Here is a 20,344-nt window from a genome sequence, read left to right on the forward strand (position 1 = left end):
AGATTCCGGTTCGATCCTACAACTTGACTATAAGTTATTGTCTTACTTTATATCGTCATTATATTATAACTTAGCTCAGTCGGCCGATGATGCCTACTGAGTACCCGTGTTTTGGTACTCATACTACACTTCTGTACCTTTTTGGTGCAGACCCAGGTCCTAGTTGCCGCCGTTGAGCTAGTTCGTGCAAATCGACTATTCAGAGACAGGGTGAGCTCTTGGAGATCGAGTTGCCCTCTTTTTCCCACTATCCTTGTTTGTCTTTTGCTTTCGAGACGAATGTATGAGATTATTTAAGACATTTAAGATTCTGAGATTGTAAATTTCTCTTGTCAAGTTTAGAAGCTCTTGTATTAATACTATCAGGTCGTGGGATTTGTGTTGGAATATCGATTGTCCTTAGTTGTATAAATATTGTTATATATTGTGTTCATATATAGAGTCAATGTTGAACGTTCTTACCGAGGTAACCCATTGCCATAGCTCCAGGTTACGGTATCGGCTTACCTACCGGTGGGATGTGGTAGGTGCTATCATGACTCCAAATGAGGTCGTGACACAATAACAATAGTGTCATATTAAGCTGGGATGGGAATAATTAGTGGTCAGCATGTGATTTCGATCTCGTACGCGGCAAATTCAGATTTTAAACTCTATGATTCAATTTTTAGCATTCTAAAATTGAGCCTAGTATAGTTCTATAGATTATGGGTTCAGACCTACTACTTCTTGTAATTTTAATGAAATGTTACACAATTATATTCCGCACTGAAAATATTGGATTCAGATAAATCCGATGATCTTAGCTATATCTGCCTCCGGCAGGTCTATGAATTGGTAACAGTGTCCCAAATTGATAATGCCTTAGTGGTTCATTTTCTTGGCTAACATCATGTACCACCCCATCTAATTTAAAGTGTACTATATGGAAAAAAAAATTCCAAAGAGATGCTACTCAAAAAGATTCACTACAAGTTATGGATTACAAATGAAATCCAGAATTCATAAACTTTGTTTGTGCTACTTTCTACGATCATATTGATTTTCCTATGAAAGATACAAGAAGCGAAATCCAGAAAGAGTTCAAGTTGATATTTTTCTCCATTAGCATGATGTAATTTTATTCAATATCCAAACGAGTAACCTGAGTTGTAGTTGTACCTGGATCGAACGTTGTGACTATTATAAGCAGGATCCCCATAATCAACGGCTTTTATCACCATTGTCTCACGTCGTCCATCCTGTTCTTGAACAGCTCCAAACACAATTTCCTTCGTTTCACAGCTTTGCTCATAGTATGTCTGAGGACTTGATGACTGGTGCTTGTCGTGGTGCTGATACACTTGAGGCAGATACTGTTGCTGCTGTTGTTGAAAGTTGCCGTGCCCATGTGCATTGCTACTCCGTCCACCATAATGCAATTGACTTTGTCTCATATGTCGTGCTTTCTCCGTGTCTTTGTTCATGATTGGATAGGTTTTTCGGGGTGTAGGGTCTCTGGTGTCTAGGGATGGTGCCTCGTCTTCATCTCGAATTGCATAGCTTTCTTGCATTGGCCATGCACTTGATTGTTTGTGAGAGTAATGGTAATGCTGCTGGACATGTTGGGGGTAAGGGCTCTTTCTAAAACCCGAGAACATTCCTCCAAATATTTCGACCACAGTAGAACCTGTATTCATAACAAGCCTTCCTAGAGATACAAACAGGTTTTCATCCTCTTTCTCGTATTCGTCTTCTGATGGAATTAAGGGAGGCCTCACTGACTTCATATTTCTCTGATATGGTGCATGTTTCATGCCCCTGACAGGATCCCGCTGATCGTTCTGCCAATCAAGAAGGAAATGTATAAAATATTATTGCATGATGTTCTGCACAACTTGCTCCATTCTATTAATCCATGTGTAGAGAGCTTGGTGTTGACATAGATAAAAAGAAAATTTCATTTTACGCTCATTGCATCTGTCTTTCAGTCATTGTTCTATCTCATTTTTTCCTTATTCCTAGGGAATGATACTCAACGATTAATAGATTAGATACTTAGGGAAGAACCAGATTCTCAAGGTCATAGTTGCTTACACTGTTCGATGAAAGAAGGGCTCCAATTCTACGTTGTAACAACGCCAGCATGTAACCAAAAAATACAGCAGAACAAAGCAGTGCCACACCTGCAGGGATAAAAAATATACTTTCGCTTGAACTTCCTTTCATAATCTATGGTGAATTAATTGGTAACTAGCAAGAATTAGAAGGGTTGGGGTCACCAAGTTGGAGATTGTTGTCGTCAAACTGGGGCGAACAGTCATCATCATTGAGCTGTATCTCTCTAATTGCCTGGTTTCCTCTGTCTATAACTAAAAGTGAGCAGCTGCTTCCAACGTAAACCACATCGAAGTCATCGGAAAATTTTGCATCTTCACTTGGCCCATCAAGATGACCTCCTCCTCGGACTGACATGCCTCCAGCAATAGTTACAACTCCTGCATATATAATCAAAAAGATAAGCTGGAGTAATGCACAGTACTCGATTGAATTTCATGCAACGCTAATTTTCTTATCGAACTAGTATTACCGTGTGATTCTACCATAACAATAAGATGAACCAGTCAAATGCTCGTATGGGATAGAATTCATAGCAGAAAGAATTTATGCATCAATCAAGACAAAGGTGAGGCAGACAACCAAAACTTTACCAGCATCACTGATTTTTCTGATTGCCATATTCACGGTATCTGCAACATATATATTTCCTTGATTATCCATGGTAAGTCCTTTAGGATGGTCCATCCTTGCTTCTCGTAGCCTCCCATCCACATGTCCCGAGTACCCTTCAGGAGATCCAGCAACCAACTTTGGACGGCTGTCTACAGTTCAATCATCCTCGTAATAACCATGTCAAAATTTGATTGAAGCAGAACATGACTATATAGAAGCACATATATGCATCTAAAACACATGCATTCCTCCAAAGCAAGAAAAGAAGTGAGAGAAGCTGAACGATACAGCGGCACAGAATGCAACAAGTGAGAGCGAAGACACATATCCTACACAACTAGCGAAGGTATTTGATTAACTGAAAGTGTAATCCCATATCTACTTTTGCCCAGAAAGTTTACTATGAGCTCATTTTACTTTAGAAAAAGGTTCATAAGCAACAGATAACAAAGTGCATGAAAGAAGAGGAGGCAACATAAGAGTTTAAACAAAAAGGACTCTGTCTGCTACGAGAAGTGGTACCATGGTAAAGAAATGAGTCCAAATCTCGGAACGAGAGCATGAAAACTGAACAAGTATTCGAGACTTCAGAGTGAAACTGAAAACTGTATAGCCATTCAAGTATTTAGAGCGGGATTAGTTCTTTCTGGTATGCTACTAATAAAACTTTTGACCATAAAGTATTTGAATAACAATTGAAACTCCCATATAGTAGGACCACCTAGGCCCTAGCATAACTCAAAGTTTTGTAGTAATAATATTGAGGGGAATAATGAACAGTGCAGAAGCATGACTTCATTCTTTCCCCACAAGAGACCAAGCCATTATTTTGGATTGGATAGGAAAAAGAGGGAGGACCCCATAGAAATTGTTGTCTCCCTCACCAGGAAAGAATAAAGCAGAGAAGTTAGCCTAGCACTCAAGGAACTCAAGAATAAAGCAGAAATTAACTAATCTAGATAAAGATGGAATGCTTCTAGATTCAACTTTAACAAAAATTAGAAGGAAATGAAAGATATTCATCTATACAAAAGCAAATACGAACCCCAAACATAAAGAGTCCATTGTAATAAAATTGAGATTCGCGTAAAGTATGTAAATGAAAACAACTAGAATAAGGAATATGTTGAAAACGACAAAGAGAGTTAAGAACATTAATTCTCAGGATTACAACAATAACAACATACCCAGTAAAATCCTGCATTGTAAGGTTTAGGAGGTTAGAGTGTACGCAAACCTTACCCCCGACTTTGTGGAAGTAGAGATGTTGTTTCCAAAAGACCCTCGGCTCAAGTAAAGAAAAACGAAAAGGAACAGTAACATCAACAAAATAGTGCAATTACCTAAACCTAAACATAGTAAACACCAGATGGTAACAGATAACAAAAGCAAGAAACTACAAGAATAAGGCTATTACGACGACAAACACAACATAAAAAAGATACTGATATTGTAGCTCCTAGTAACGGCAACTTATTCATACGATTAGGGAAGAAAACAAGATCCTTCTCTTTAACCAGTTCAATTACTGTTAATTACACTCACTAAGCGAAATGAAACGCATGAATTAAGACAAGAACTAACAACTTACATCGAGACAATGGGGTTGAAACCCTGTAAATATTACTGTTCTCAGAGTCCAAAATAAGAACTTCTCCAGTTGAAGAAACTTCCACTGAATAAGGTACAATTCCCAGCTTGCTTCCATCAAACACAGTTTCAACAATGTATCCACTCTCAAACTTTATCATAGAACGGCTAGAAACAGCTGATTTAATCAAAACAAACAAACCCCATCATTTCCACAAACACAAAAATTCACTAACAATTAAGAGAAAACATAGAATATACAGTTATACACCAAATATACCTGTTTTTGTCGTTGGTTTTAGTGACCACGCCCATTTAAATACCACAGATGCAACATTAGCAACAACCCCACCAACAATCTCTGCATAAAAAACAAAAAGATTGAAACTTTATTAAACAAAACAAAAATTTGAACGATATAGACTGAGGATTTAGTTAAGAAATGCACTAACTTGCAGTAGGATTTGCTGAGGCTGATGAACATTCAAGCAGTAAAAGAAAGATAATGAGAAATAAGACGACCATAATCCTTGTCATGGTTCTTGAAAGTTAGTATCCAAGTTTACAACTTGAACAATTTATTACAAGGCAGACAAAAAGCTCACATTGTAATTAGTATAAAACTTTTTCCTTTTAGTTAAAGAACAAAGGAGACAAATATACAGAGAGACAGAGAAAAGAACTACTAGTAGTATTATACTATGGATACTGATAACTTGTAGTTAACTCCATACAAAATTAAAAGTAACAGAGGAATCAAATGCTTCTATACTTTTATTTTGGGGGGTACGTTGTCAATTCTTGTTTAATAATCAGAAAGGAACCTTGGGTAACAGGTAAAATTATTGCTACGTAGTGGCCTCAAGCTGTGGGGAAAGCCTCTCACGGTCTTACAGAAATACAAAATATAAATTGTGTAATGGAATCTTTAGCGCATCGCAGAGTTTAACGAAGAGTTTGATGAGTAAATAAGAGTGGATTTGCAGTGAGATGGGCGCATGAGTGAATAGTCAGAAATAGCCTTGAGGTACTTTAATCGAGATTGATAAGGTTAATAATGGTGACCTTTTATTTTAATGTAGAAAGGTGAGTTTCCCTAGACCAAATAACAACAACAAAAACAACTACAGGTGTCACAAGTCATGAGTGCATCTGCTATGCCGGTAACTTTGTTTTGTTTATAAAATGACATGCTACTGCATTATAGTATTATCAAAATTAATTAAAAATAATTATAGACGATGGACTAATACTTAATAGTATATCAACAACAATATATGTTCAATGTAATTTCATAACCGAGACTAAAAGAGTAGAACAGATGTAAAATTTATTCCAATTTTTTATGAAATATAGCAGCTATTTCTGACAATCCTTCGACTCAAAATGCTTTATAATAAGCACAATGAATAATCTGATAAATCATCGTAGCATGTGAATTGCGTGTAGAATTGTAGATTAACATGTTAATGGTACTAATTGCCTGCTCGGTCCGTTAACTTTTAGTCGTTCACTTAAGAAATTGCTATGACTAATATGAATAATTTATCACAGTGTTCATATTAAATAATTTACAGTCTTAGATTTTGAGAAATAATTTGTGTTGGAAATTGTTTTAAGTTACTACACTAGTTTTTAGCAAAATAAGTTATTTAGATTAAAATGAATTTGAATTTTAAATATTTGTTAGTGTAGGTTTTTGTACAGTAAAAGAATGAAACAATAACTGCAATGCAGTAGTACTCAATTTACAGAGAAATGGAAGAAACAGAGGGAAGAAGATGAAGTCATTATCTACTATATTGATCTTTTATTGAATGATTACAAATGAGGTATATGTGTGTATATATAGGCTGAAATAATCAGTAACTAACTACCTAATTAGTTAGAGAGCTAATCACCTGATTAAGGCTTAAGTAATAACTAACTTAACTAACTAAGTAGTTTCTTAGTTGTGGACTTAAATGACTAAACAGTCCCTATCTCTCTTATGTATTGACACTCTCCCTCAAGCTGGAAGGGATGAAAATGTTCAGGATGCCAAGCTTGGATAAGAGCAATTCATGTTGCAATCTGCTAAGTCCCTTAGTGAAGATGTCTGCGGGCTGATGTTGTGTAGGCAAGTAGATGATTTCAATCAATCCTTGTTGTAGTTTCTCCCTGATGAAGTGACAGTCTATTTCTATATGTTTGGTTCTCTCATGATATACAGGATTAGCTGCAAGTTGAATAGCAGCCTTATCGTCACTAAATAGTTTAACAGGAAGCTTGAGTTCTGCACCTAATTCCTTTAGTAATCCCACTACCCAGACCAGTTCTGTCGTTGTAGTTGCCAAGCTTCTGTACTCAGCTTCAGCAGAGCTTCTTGACACAATTGATTGATTCTTAGCTTTCCATGAAATCAAGGAATTCCCCATCTTTACTGCATATCCCGTTACTGACTTCCTAGTAAGAGGGCATGCTGCCCAATCTGCATCACAATATGCAGAGATAGTGTTATCTGTACTACTTGATAATAATATTTCTTGTCCTGGATTTTTCTTGATGTACCTTACTATCCTTAAAGTGGCATCCATGTGAGACTTTTTAGGTTGTTGAAGGAATTGACTCAAGGTCTGTACACTACATGAGATATCAGGTCTTGTCATATTTAAATACAATAGTTTTCCAATGAGTTTCTGATAAGCACTTTGGTCTACAAGAGGATCTTCAATATTTTCTCTTAGTTGATCATCATATTGTTTAGAAGTTAACTTGACATTCACATCTATAGGTGTACCAGCTGGTTTAGATACAGATAAACTAACTTCAGAAATAAGCTCAAGTGCATATTTCCTTTGATGCATTGTAATCCCAGCTTTGGACCTTGCAAATTCAATGCCTAAGAATTATTTCAATTCTCCCAAGTCTTTCATCTTGAATGTTTGTTGTAAATACTTCTTTGTTTCTTCTACAAGCTTCAAACTACTACCCGTGACTAGCATATCATCAACATAGACTAATACCAAAGTAGTTCCTTCCTTTGTCTTCTTTGTGAATAAAGAGTAATCATGTTGACTTTGCTTGAATTGTAGCTTTAATAGAGCTTCAGTTAACTTGTGGTTGAACTGCCTTGGAGCCTGTTTTAGGCCATATAAGGATTTTTTCAGTCTACATACTTTTTTCTCCCCCTGACGAAAAAATCCTTGAGGAAGGGACATGTATATCTCATCATGGAGGTCACCTTGTAAAAAGGCATTGTACACATCCATTTGATGGATATGCCAACGTCTAGAAACAACAAGAGCTAAAATGGTCCTTACAGTGACCATTTTGACCACCGGTGAAAATATTTCCTTATAGTCTATCCCTTCCCTTTGACTATAACCTTTGTCTACTAACCTTGCCTTGAACCTTTCTACTTCACCTATAGATTTGTACTTAATTTTGTAAATCCATCTACATCCAATAGTAGTTTTTCCTGCCGGTAATTCTGATAATTCCCAGGTTTTGTTGTTTTCCAACGCTTGTATTTCGGCTTGCATTGCCTCTATCCACCTAGGATCTTTGATGGCTTCTGCATATGTGTTGGTTCAACTAGAATAGATGTAGCAGCAATAAAGTTTTGATAATGATTAGAGAGATGAGCATATGACATGTAGTCAGAAATAGGATATTTAACATCCTTGTTGATGTTAAGAGACACAAAATCCTTCCACCATCCTGGCGAATGAGATTCTCTTATAGATCTTCTAGTAGGCATCACAACAGGATTAAGCACTTGTATAGCAGGAGTTGAAGTAGCCTGTTCTATACTCTCAGTTTGTATTTGAGGCGATGTTGCATTATCAGATGGTGATATATGATTTGTAGGCTCATTAATAGTTGGATAACTTGGAGACCATTTTGCTATGTCAAGTAGAAAATCTGAATTGGCAAATATATCTACAAAGGGAGCTTCAGACAGTTGAGTCCGAGCTTGAGAGAAAGGAAACACAGCTTCTTTAAAAATAACATCTCTACCGACAAAAAAGGACTTACTTAACAGATCATACAGTATGTAGCCTTTATGAATTTCTGAATATCCCATATGAACAGATATCTTTGATCTAGGAGCTAGCTTATCAGATTATGTTATATTTTTTGCAAAACATAGACATCCTAGCACTCTTAAATGCAGGATAAGAGGAGGTCTACCATATAATCTCTCATAAGGAGATTGATCATTAATGACTTTGCTAGGCATTCTATTAATGAAATATACTTCAGCTAACACACAATGACCCTAAAAATGTGGAGGTATATGACCTTGAAACATCAAGGCTCTAGTTACCTCTAAAATATGTCTATGTTTCCTCTCAGCTATACCATTTTGTTGAGGGGTATATGGACACGATCTTTGATGAATTATTCCTAATTCTGTAAAGAACTTATCACATACAAAATTTACAAATTTTGTACCATTGTCTGATCTCAGAGTTTTTACTGACTTGCCAAACTGAGTCATAACATATTTCACAAAGTATTGAAGAGATACACACACATCTGATTTAAATTTCAATAAGAAAAACCATGTCATTCTAGTAAAATCATTAACGATAGTGAGAAAGTATTTATTTCCATCAAACGTAAGAGTTTTATAGGGTCCCCATACATCAAGATGCAGTAATTCAAAGCTAGCACTAGTTTTGATACTACTTAAAGGAAAAGGCATTCTTGTTTGTTTAGCACAAGGACATATAGTACATTCATCAACTATTTTGGTAATTGCAGAACTACTTGTAGATAACAATCTATCTAAGACTTTAGAAGACATATGACCAATTCTTTTATGCCATAGACTTATATCTGCATCTTTCATAGTTTTATGCTTATCAGAAATTCCTATAGTTGTACAAGACACATTCAATAACTCATTCTTAGTCAGTTTATTGAGTAGCAGGTATAATTCGCCATCTTCTTTACCAATCTCCCTCACCTTTCCAATATAGAGTTCCTGGAAAACACAAAAGTGAGGAAAAAATGCGATTGAGCACCCTAACTGTTTAGTCACTTTGCTTACAGATAGAAGATTATATTTAAATTCAGGAACTTAAAACACATTTGTAATAAAACTTCTAGGTGAAATGAGAGAAGATCCAATTGAGATACAGAAGTTAGATCTCCAGTAGGTAAATAAACTTGTTTAGGATACTCAGGCTTGACAATAGAATCTTGTGTAAGCATGCCAATCTGTGACGCCATATGGTTTGTTGCACCTGTATCAATTATCCAAATATCACTATTTGCAGACACAAATAAAGTTTTACCTGTTATAGTAGCTGCATTAGCATGATCTGTGTTGGTTGTGTTGGTTGCAACATAGTTTTGATTCAGCAGTTGTAGAATTTGTTCATATTGTCCCTTAGTAAATGTAAAATTCTGCAGTTGGCTAGCACATTCCTCAACATCTTTACCCTGAGCCTTCACTGGTACATTGGTATTAAGACCATAGTTGAGCCTTCCTTGTGCATGATCAGTACCTCCACCATAACCATTCTTTTTTTACTTGAAATCAGATGGATACCCTACCAATTTATAGCACTGATCTTTTGAATGCCCCTTACAGTTACAGAATTCACAGATGACATTAAAATTCTTCTTGAACTTATTTGTATTACCAACTTGATAACCAGAACCACCAGAACCTAAGTTGTTTCCTACATTTCGATTTCTAGCATTGTTACCACTAGTTCTTGAGTACATAACCATAGGGTCTATTCCATTTGACATCATTGTGTTCATGCCAAGATTATCACTGCTGAAGGTCACTGATTTCTGACATTCATCACTAACTATCATAGCATAGGCTTGATTGACACTAGGAACTGGATCCATAAGTAATATTTGACTTCTTGCCTGATTGTAGTTTTCATTTAATCCCATCAGAAATTGGTATAACTTTTATCTATTCAAGTGAGCCAAAAACCCTCTTGATCTATCACAATTACAGCCAGGAGAGGGAACCAATACCTCAAACTCATCCCACAATGATTTAAGTCTAGTGTAACACACAGACACAGTAGAAGTACCCTGCTGTAGAGTCATAATTTCCTTATGTAGACTAAAGGTCCTTGATCCATCTACTCTATCAAATCTTTCTCTCAAGTCCTCCCAAACACTATAGGCAGACGAAGCAAAAGCAACCTCTCCAAGAAGACTTTTGGAGACAGAGTTTAACAGCCAAGAGAGTACAATTGCATTAACTCTCTCCCATTGACCCCATAGCTCTTCATTAACACTTTCTTTTGTACAAGAACCATCAACTAAACCAATTTTATTCCTACCAAGTAAAGCTAAACGTATAGATCGACTCCATAAGGCATAATTTTCAGTCCCAAGTAACTGAAATGAGATCAAATTCAGACCACTAATATCAGTAGGACTTAAGAACAAGGGATGATTATAATCAATACCTTGACTCGAATTCATCTGAGGATTGGAACTGTTAGAATTCCCTCCATTGGTTGATGTTGATCCATTTGCATAACCACGGGAGTTTAATTAACGTAGAAGATCTGCATTGGCATGTTCATTTCCAATCCCCATTTGGGCAAATTCTTGAATGAACTGAACAGTAATTTCAACAAACAGTTCTCAATCTTCAGATCAGAATTGTTCTTTGATCTTGAAACCAAGATCTTTTGCGGAAGCTTTCTTTGTATTCTTTCTAAGAAGAACGATGATCGATTTCAGCACATGAAAGCTCGATCTACTCAGACTTCGATTGTTGCTTTGATACCATGTAGGTTTTTGTATAGTAAAAGAATGAAACAGTAACTGCAATGCAGTAGTACTCAATTTACAAAGAAATGGAAGAAACAGAGGGAAGAAGATGAAGTCATTATCTACTATATTGATCTTTTATTGAATGATTACAAATGAGGTATATGTGTGTATATATAGGCTGAAATAATCAGTAACTAACTACCTAATTAGTTAGAGAGTTAATCACCTGATTAAGGCTCATGTAATAACTAACTTAACTAACTAAGTAGTTTCTTAGTTGTGGACTTAAATGACTAAACAGTCCCTATCTCTCTTATGTATTAACAGTTAGTTTGTTTAGTTATTGAAATAATTTAGGTTGTTTTAAATTTTAAATTATGCAGCTTTTTATTTTTTGTTGGCTATTTAAAGCTACTTAATGCTTAATAAAATTATTGAAAGTTATTCAATCCATTTTAACCTCTTTTCGTTGCCCCATCTTGTTTTTAAAAAAAAAAAAACAACAATTTGAAGAAATAATTAACTAAAATTAAGAATAAAACATTAAAAATATGTTTTTCTATTAACATGCTAAAAGTAACATTATTTGCCCAGCAGTAGGATTGAACCTCGAGGAACTTGCCTTAGTTTTTTTTGTTCAATTGGAGACTAAAAAAGGAAGATGATTAATTTGCCCTTTTCCCTCAATTATCATCACGTTTTGTCGAGAAAGAATTTAGAGTAAAAGATTCATTGCGTCTTCTGCACTCAAGTAAAAGATTCATATTCATCCCACAATTCCAATTTTCTATTCTTTTCTTATTTTTTTTTCAATCAAGAAAGAACCCATAAATCTATAAAAATAATAATTAACCTGACATCATAAGTTAAACTGTTTGTGCGCGAAAATGAACATCCGCGTCCGTTTTTGTTAAGCGTTGATTCGATATATATATATATATTTTTATTTTTTTTGACTTGCACCGGGTGTCCGAGACTCTTCGAGCCCCGACTAATCTCGGGAGTGCACAGGCCCTCGGCAAGGAAGAATCCCGGGCATTGATTCGATATTCTTCTTCAAAAAATATTTATTAAAAAATTATTTTATCAAATTAGCTTTATTAATTATGTATTAAAATATAAGTTTGAGTAGATACACTTAATTTAGTAGTTTAATGATAAGAATGGTATTGACAGAAGATAATAAAAAATCTATTCATTCGATAAAAGGAATAACTAAATTAAAACAAATATTTTTATAGAGATGGTCAACTATTTTGAAGAAAGCGAGTATATAGCAACACGATGAACAAGTTATTAACCTCATATTTTCAACCCTTTATTCAAACATACATGCCTCTAAGCTTAATATTTCATTTTTCTTCGTGGTATTTTATTGCCTTGTATAAACCAGTACAACATTTACAAAGCTTTTTGCATTTGAAATACAAAAAAAAAAAAAAAAAAAAACATATGTTACAGTTCTATCCTTTAATTAGAAAGAAAAAGTAAAAGCAGAAATTATACATGGTAAATCATTCCAACCTCCAAAGTAGAAGCTCGAGGGAAGCTCAATGCATATGTTGGAGCACGACAATTCCTTCTCAAAAAGTCATATCCTATGTTAATCACCAATTTTTTAATCAAACTTGAACCCCTTTTAGCTCTTACATAACAATGTCCAAGTATAAATGCCATCCCTGCTTCCCTAGCTTCTGTAAGTTCTTGCAACTCTTCGCGAACGCTTAAATCCATTTGTGGACTCTCTGGCACAACAAACCTAACTCTTTTTCGCGGCACTTCTGGAGACCTGATCTCTATCATTTCTGTATCTACGTGAGTCAACTCGCCGTTGTCCTCGCACATTTTTATGCCATCAATGTGTGTTGAAGTTGTCCCAATAACTGTCAGCCTTTCACTTTCGTCTATATCTTCTATGGCTTCAAAACTCAGTCCTCGTCCCTCTGAGCGGATGAATTCAGCTATGCTACAAACTAGATCCTTTTCAAACTCTACGTCGTCCATGTGAATGTCTCGATAACCATATCGTGCTATGCATCGGTAGACACGGTACTCTTTGGGCCCGACTCTTCCAACCAGGAACCTTTCTTCAGGTCTCACGTGAGGTACTGGGACGGACTTGATGCAAAGGAAAACAAGAACCTGGTGGAAAGCGGGGAGGGTGGTGACGAAATGGGAGAAAATAGCTGGAATTCCTGTAACAAGCTCGGTGTGAATGAGGCCAATGCCACGGACTCGGGTAATACCCAGGTTCGGACTCAGGGTGAGCAGCCAGTTGATGGGAATTTTGTTTTCAACATCAAACTCATACTTTTTCAGGGTTCCGTAATGCCAACTGTACATGACAGCTAGAAATATAAAAGAGAGAACAACCGGTACCCAGGCCCCTTCAAGGAACTTGATTAGGGAAGCTGAAAAGTAGAGGGCTTCAATGGAACCAAAGAAGAATATAAAGCAAATGGCGAACAACACGCTTCTGTGCCAGCAGAGGACAATGACTAGAGACATGAAGCAGGTAGTGACTAGCATAACAGTTATAACTGCCAGACCTGAAAGAGAAAAGGTTGCACTGTAACAAATATCCGTAGTGATCTCAAGAGAAATATAGTAAAGGACCAAGCCAAGTGTTCAAATACCAACGGGACCCTGCTTTTACCTACCACAGTAACATTGAGCGTCCCAGTGAGACCTTGTTAGTAGGCTAACATTCTTCTAACCTTAGCAATGCACAGGCATTCAAGAAAAGGGTCTGACTGGAAAAGGTAAAACTGCAAATCTAATTCCATGTAAGCATTGCAGACACTAAGCCAACATTGTCATTGTCTGTCTAGAACATTCTCTATGAGGTTTAGAGTAAATTAACTTCCTCTCGATCTCAGTGTCTGAATAACATGTCTATCTCTTAAAATTATGTGACTTGCAAACTTATCCTTGCAGTATCCCCTATTAATGTGTAACTAATTCAACTGATTCTATCGCCATAACAAACCAACAACACCAATTTAAAACCAGAAAATAACAGGAAAAATGAATTTTCTCTGTGTTTTGTATTAAAAGAGGGATCTGTTCCGGATAGAAAAGAAAAGGAGGAATAAGCAATTAAAACGATGATATCTAGTGAGGCTTTTATATAACATACTCAAATTGTTGATGGTACCTGATGCATTGCTTATGTGTTTTGTATCACGGAAGCCAATAGTAACTGCCAAACACAGCACCATCAACGTCCAGTTTATCTCTGGAATGTAAATCTGGCCATGGATTTTGGATGATGTATGTACTATTTTGACCCTTGGGAAGCAACCCAAAGCAGAGCATTGCTTGATTATGGAAAACGTCCCAGTGATGATGGCCTGGCTTCCAACCACTGCAGCAAGTATTGCAATAGCAAGAACCGGATATCGTAGTTTTTCTGGGACAAAGAGAAGCATATGAATTAGTTGACATGTTAAAAAAGATAACATGCAGCAAGTTATAAACGCACTAGCCACGAGAGGAACACAGTACTTACCAGGTACTGATACATAGAAGCCAATGTGGTAATCACTTTCAATAATGTGATGCTTGGAAAGATATGCAGCTTGTCCCATATAAGCAAGAATTAATGATGGGTAAACAACAAAGGTAAAAGCTATCTGCATAGAAGCAGCTCTTGTTAGGACTTTGGTTGAATTCGCAGTTGCCAATATAAAGCATTTTAACTCGGTACCTTGACAAGTAGGAACTTTATACAATTGAACAAAACATCAGCAGAAAATATCATTTTGACTATAAACAATCTAACACACAGATCAGCTTAGTATCCTCCAAATGTGGGGTACGTATTTGACGGGAAGCAAAATTGAAACTAGTTCATCTTAGGATACTGCTTTTAAGCTTACTAAGTTAGGATACAAGTTCGCAAAACCATCCCATGTCAATTTTTTTGGAAGGAACAAAAGTGAAAGAGTGCCGAACGTTACGGATAGATGGAGTAATGTGAAATATGGGTTTAAATGATCAAGAGTTTAACTTCCATTCACAACTTATAAGTTAATCCATTATTTTCATTTAACCTTGTAAATACAATTTCCATGCTTGATGGTAGAGTCCGTCTGAAATATTAATCTTACAAATAATAAGCGCTTCAAGACTTGCATAACAAAATTACTCGAGTTAATTACCTTAATAGACAGCTGTGAAAAATGTCCAAGATCAGCAAACATAGCTTCTGACCCTAAAAGATGGACAAGCAGAGAGAATATCAAATTAACTAGGGAGAAAGGAGGCTCATCCACTGTTAAAAGAACAGGTCACACAAAGAAATGTCAAGTTTCCCCCAAAAATATGAAGAGAACAATTTCACATCGACGAATGCCCTACCTGTTATACATAACAAAATCCCACCCAGGGACATCCATCCTCCTTTTTGGGTCTTCTTCAAGAATTTGTACATGTAGTATGGAGATAATGCTTGGTAAACATGGGGGTTCCAGTGGATGATGTTGTACACGCCAATTGCACTAATGCACAAAAGCCATGTAATCACAATCGGTGCAAATAGAAACCCTAGTCGATGCGTCCCATAATGTTGGAGGAAAAATAAGAACACGAGTATGACACATGCAACTGGAACTTCTACATCTGCAGGATAATAAACATTTCAGCACATTATTCATTAGTTCCACTGTTGTTGCTTCTTATTTCAACAAAAAGATTTTTGGTACGATCTAGAGAATACCAATTATCAGTGACATCATTTCAGGAGACGAAACAAAAATTCAACATCTATGGAAACAAAATAAGTTTGCTTCTGAGTACTACCATAATTTCAAAAGTTAACTGGAGAAATTATTGAAACTCCAGACTAGTTAAGCAATCATCATCCGAGATCCATTCCGTATCTAAACAACAAGGGTGATTAGCAACAATGGTTTCAGATATTACAGGCGATCATTTGACAAATAAACTATAAAAGGCAAGGAAACAGAACTCACGAGGGGTAGAACTGGTAAAAGATAAGATCTGGCACGTCTTATTCTATATCTCTGGCTAGATGGAAATGAAAGCAATTACACTTTATTGAAGCTAAATGAAGCAGTGCTGGTATACTTAAATATCAGCAGACTTTTTTTCTTCGGTTCCCTCCTGGCCTAATGGTTATCTACAAATTCTTTTAACTATCACAGACGGATGTAGTGTGACACAAAGTTGGAGAACTTCATTCATACAATTGGAACGGAATTATTCTGGTAATTATATGAAGGATTTGAACCACATTAAATTATTTCTGACACAGAAATCCATAAGTTGCTAGTGGCAGTTCATCTTCGAGAATGAATATTCAAGTTATGGGTCATAAGCAATATTTATATGAATAATAAGATCTCCTAGCTTATTCTCCAAACAGTTGCAACGGAATTATAGATCGATTATCATTACGCTGCCAAATGGTTGCACCCAATTGTTTAGACAAATATTTCTACAGTTCCTTATCATAATCACAATCCACAATTTTAAGGTAAATCAGTAAATCTTTTGCTGTGTTGTAATGTTCTAATGTTCCATGTACCTGTCTAATGCAGTCTCCGAATCTATTCTCTCATTTGCCACATTCTAAATACCAGATATGCGAATCGTGATGCAAGCACAACAGAGAGGGCACTTGCTCTTTAAGGAGCTCCAAGAGACATAATGCCAGTGGTATATTTTGTTCAACAGAATAAGCATTTTAGTCAGACCGAGATACTTTATAGCTATGATAGTGATTTACCTAACTAACTTAACTTTCTTCCACCAATTCTATATAATTTCCGATAAAACAGAACAGTATCCAGAAGCCTCTTCCTTTATGGAATACAAACTATTCTCAAGTTGGATCCTCACTTTAAAAATTAGGATAACATCAACGCGGTCTACCACAATGGGGAAAGCACCTAACTTTATTTATTTGTTGATGTTGATATGACTTTGATTACCATATACATTTTAGTCTTTAATTTAGTATCAAGGGACCCACAAATTACAATAATGCATCTTCATTTCATCAGATATTGGCAACTTCTCCATGTCACAAATTGCACGTCCATTAGAAAAGTTTCGAGATAAAGCAAACCAACTTCATGATGGAACTACCCTGAGCCTCGTTAAATCTTAACCCAAATACATCTGACTAGACTATGCACTAACTAAATTATAATAAGAGAGTGGGATCAGGAAAAACTAAAGACAATAACTTGAGATCAGCCACAAGGATTCGTCGAACATCTAAATTTTAAACTTAAATATTGAGTTAATCTAATTCAGTTTATCTTCTAAGATTAGTCAAATTGACTGAAAAGTTAAAGTGAATGGAGGGAATAGTTCATAATGGCCACTTTTAACCAGACATAACTGAAATTATTATTTTCTACACTTGGTCATAAACACTCCTAGGTCTTTTCAGTTAATCAGTGAGCTAGAGCATCAAAATATCATCTAATACTATTTTGAAATAACAAGAATGAGCATCTTTTAATATGTGATGGAAAATAAGCTGTAAAATAAAATAGATTTGACTTCTGATTCTTCATTTTCTTCAAAGGGATATGGGCAAGGGGGCCATAAGGGAACAATAGATCTGCCAAAAGATATGGACTCACATTGGTGATGATGCTTTGCCATTGAAAGTTCTAGTCCAGAGACAGCAGAGAACACTGCAGATTCAATGCACCATAAAATCAAATTAAAAAAAAGAGGATTAATTATCAGCAAAACCACATCTCCAATCTGGCAAATAAACTAAGTCAGACAAAGATCATACATAAAGGGAGATCCAGAAATTAAATTTTAGCGATTTATCACACATATATTTATATGCTCCACGTAAAAAATACTTAAATCTCTCTGATAATAATACCTGAGATTGCAGGTGTAAGGACTCCATCACCAATAACCATACAAGTACCAATCAATGCTAAAACAAGCAAAATTTTCTTCAAGAATCTGTGTTTCTCCAGAGTTGATTTCAAGCTCATCCCAATCCTATCAGCTGATAAATTTCTATCACTTTTGTATTCATACAGATCCTCATCAGCCAATTGTCCATTAGGCAAAGTGCTAACACGGGCATATCGACACAATAAGGAATACAAGGCAAAAGTCCCACCTTCACCATTATCATCAGCTCTCAACACTATGAACACATATTTTAGTAATGGAATAAGAGTTAATGTCCAAAACACAAATGATAAAACTCCAAATATCTCATCATTAGACTCTGAGTGTTGAATGTCCTCAGCAAAAGTGCTCTTGTATACATATAAAGGTGAAGTGCTCAAATCTCCATAAACCACACCTAAACTCTGATAAGCTAAAGCTAAAACTGTCCTCCATGATTCTTTCTGCAACAAAATTTTGGATTATCAAAAATGACTCAAAACTTCAATTTTTTTAAACATTGGTAATATAATAGTGGTAAAGTTCTGACCTTTATTGGATTTTGATGGCCCCAACTCTCAATATCCATAATTAAGCTAATCAAACACTTCAAGAAAAGCTCATAGTAGGCAAGAAAATATGAATCTTGAACATTAATGAGTCAATAAATGGCTAGTGGTTGAGCAACAAGCCCTTAAGTTGAAGATACTGCAGCAAAATCCAAGATTTTTTTATGAGTGGACTGTGCAATTGAGCGACCCACAGGAAAGAACATTTAAGGGACAGACACAAAACACCATGAGGAAAAAAACAAAGATGATAGTATTGGGACGAGGATGAAAAAGTTGGTGGGAAATTGGTGCTAACTGCTTTTTTTTGCAAATATATATATATATATATGGCACACCTTTTGGGTTCACCTAAAATAATGACACTATCTCCTGCAAGAAAGAGCATTATCAATATCACACACCTAATAAACTTGTTTATAGAATATAAAAATCTTAACTTAATATTTCAAGAACCCAATATATACGTTTAAACAAGAAGGCTGGCCTTAATACAACAAGGCAACAACATACGAGAGAGGCTGTTTGTGATAGGCCTTGGCTCGAGACAAGAAAAACAGTTAAGAAAATATATGACAAGAGGTACAAGAGACGATAAAAAGAATCATAAGAAATACAGAATAATACAATCACAAACCAATGTTACAATTGATCTATACGAAACAACAAATTCAAAAAAAAAAAAAAAAAACAAAAGAAACTACAAACATAGCACTATGACTATTCGTAAGAAGAACACTGCACCTAGTTGCATTATATGCGGATTTCTTGGCTGAAGCTTCTATGATGTAGTAGAATATTCTGAGTGAATTTTGGAGGGTGGGGGGTATGAAAATTCACCGGTAACAACTAACACGTAAGGTGCAAGAGGGGGTGGGGGGAAGGTGGGGTGAGTGAGTACTTGTCAGTGAATGAATGTATTGACTGGAGAGGCACCAAATTAGCTGATGTTCTGACAAAATCGCACTGGCCATTGAAAGCAACCTTCATTTCCACCACAAGCTTCTATAAACAACATGTTACTAATTCCTCCATCTGTACATCATTGAGTCATTAATTTTTCTCCAGTACAAATTTAAATTTAGTTGGAGTTACTAAATTAAATAATAAAGACCTTTTTTGTTATTCTATACTTATGTCGGGTGTTTGGTATAGGAGGTACATAGGCGGGTTTTATTGCTATACTTCTAAACGTAGGGGTTCACAATTATAGTAGAGTAGTAATTTTTTACATATAAATTTATTTTCCACGTCAAAGTTTTAAATTCAGTTGAACACTTGATACGCCTCTGCCTGGGCATAAAATTAAAAGAGAGGGACAAATTTTAATATATGATCTAAAACAAGTTATATTTGTATCTATATATTGATTTTATTGAGTAAGATGAAAAGTTTAAAGTAACTCGAACAGTTGGCTGGGGCAATGACAGTTACATGAAAGAATATGGTTATATGCTGCTACATTAGAAAAATAAAATAAAAGTAAAAACAAAGAGAACAGATCTACTACTATATATATATATAGGGAGGAGAATAGACAATGGGAAAAGAGAGAGAACAGAATTGGTCGGGCCAATATGTACAAAATATATTTTAACTTCTACCCATTTTTATGAAAAATGAAATACTGTAGTATCAAAAGAATCTTAATATTCGTGACTCTTTTATGCGGTACTCCCTCCTTTCAAAATAATTAAGTTAGAGACACATTTTAAGAAAATAAATTAGTTATGTTTTTTATTTTTATCCTTTTCAAACTCTAAAATATTAGTAATGATCTTTGGAACTCTCATCTTTGAAAATCTAATTAATGAAGGGTAAAATTAAAA

The 20,344-nt window shown here is 35.5% G+C and overlaps 2 protein-coding genes across 4 annotated transcripts; both read right to left on the bottom strand.

The window, feature by feature from the left end:
- Positions 1 to 949: 949 nt before the first annotated feature.
- Positions 950 to 5,306, bottom strand: LOC107860623. Its single transcript, XM_016706040.2, has 7 exons — positions 4,755 to 5,306; positions 4,583 to 4,663; positions 4,304 to 4,480; positions 2,691 to 2,861; positions 2,262 to 2,477; positions 2,077 to 2,165; positions 950 to 1,823 (listed from the first exon to the last, which is right to left on the bottom strand). The coding sequence occupies exons 1-7, from the start codon at positions 4,837 to 4,839 to the stop codon at positions 1,125 to 1,127; spliced, it is 1,518 nt and encodes a 505-aa protein (XP_016561526.2). The 5' UTR covers positions 4,840 to 5,306; the 3' UTR covers positions 950 to 1,124.
- A 7,082-nt stretch (positions 5,307 to 12,388) lies between these two features.
- On the bottom strand, positions 12,389 to 19,844 carry LOC107860626 (potassium transporter 8). 3 transcript variants are annotated; one of them, XM_016706042.2, is made up of 9 exons: positions 19,260 to 19,844; positions 18,497 to 18,654; positions 17,927 to 18,410; positions 17,670 to 17,723; positions 15,412 to 15,672; positions 15,213 to 15,265; positions 14,561 to 14,684; positions 14,207 to 14,461; positions 12,389 to 13,598 (listed from the first exon to the last, which is right to left on the bottom strand). In XM_016706042.2, exons 2-9 carry the CDS (start codon positions 18,533 to 18,535, stop codon positions 12,550 to 12,552), a joined length of 2,319 nt encoding a protein of 772 aa, XP_016561528.2. In that variant the 5' UTR covers positions 18,536 to 18,654; positions 19,260 to 19,844; the 3' UTR covers positions 12,389 to 12,549. The 3 variants fall into 3 exon arrangements, with proteins under 3 accessions (XP_016561528.2, XP_016561529.2, XP_047263535.1); XM_016706043.2 differs by having other exon boundaries at positions 19,417 to 19,827; XM_047407579.1 differs by having other exon boundaries at positions 18,497 to 18,887; positions 19,260 to 19,424.
- Positions 19,845 to 20,344: the final 500 nt, after the last annotated feature.

The sequence above is a fragment of the Capsicum annuum genome, chromosome 2 (assembly GCF_002878395.1).
Source record: "Capsicum annuum cultivar UCD-10X-F1 chromosome 2, UCD10Xv1.1, whole genome shotgun sequence".
Lineage (NCBI taxonomy): Eukaryota > Viridiplantae > Streptophyta > Magnoliopsida > Solanales > Solanaceae > Capsicum > Capsicum annuum.

Excerpts from the sequence above, each read along its gene's own strand:
- LOC107860623 (XM_016706040.2), bottom strand. The coding sequence starts at position 4,839 with ATGACAAGGATTATGGTCGTCTTATTTCTCATTATCTTTCTTTTACTG. Across the intron at positions 4,664-4,754 it reads CTCAGCAAATCCTACTGCAA|AGATTGTTGGTGGGGTTGTT; the intron begins GTTAGTGCATTT and ends TTTTTTATGCAG. Across the intron at positions 2,478-2,690 it reads CAGAAAAATCAGTGATGCTG|GAGTTGTAACTATTGCTGGA; the intron begins GTAAAGTTTTGG and ends TTATATATGCAG.
- LOC107860626 (XM_016706042.2), bottom strand. The coding sequence starts at position 18,535 with ATGGATATTGAGAGTTGGGGCCATCAAAATCCAATAAAG. Across the intron at positions 18,411-18,496 it reads GCCATCAAAATCCAATAAAG|AAAGAATCATGGAGGACAGT; the intron begins GTCAGAACTTTA and ends ATTTTGTTGCAG. Across the intron at positions 15,266-15,411 it reads GATTTTGTTATGTATAACAG|GGTCAGAAGCTATGTTTGCT; the intron begins GTAGGGCATTCG and ends TCCATCTTTTAG.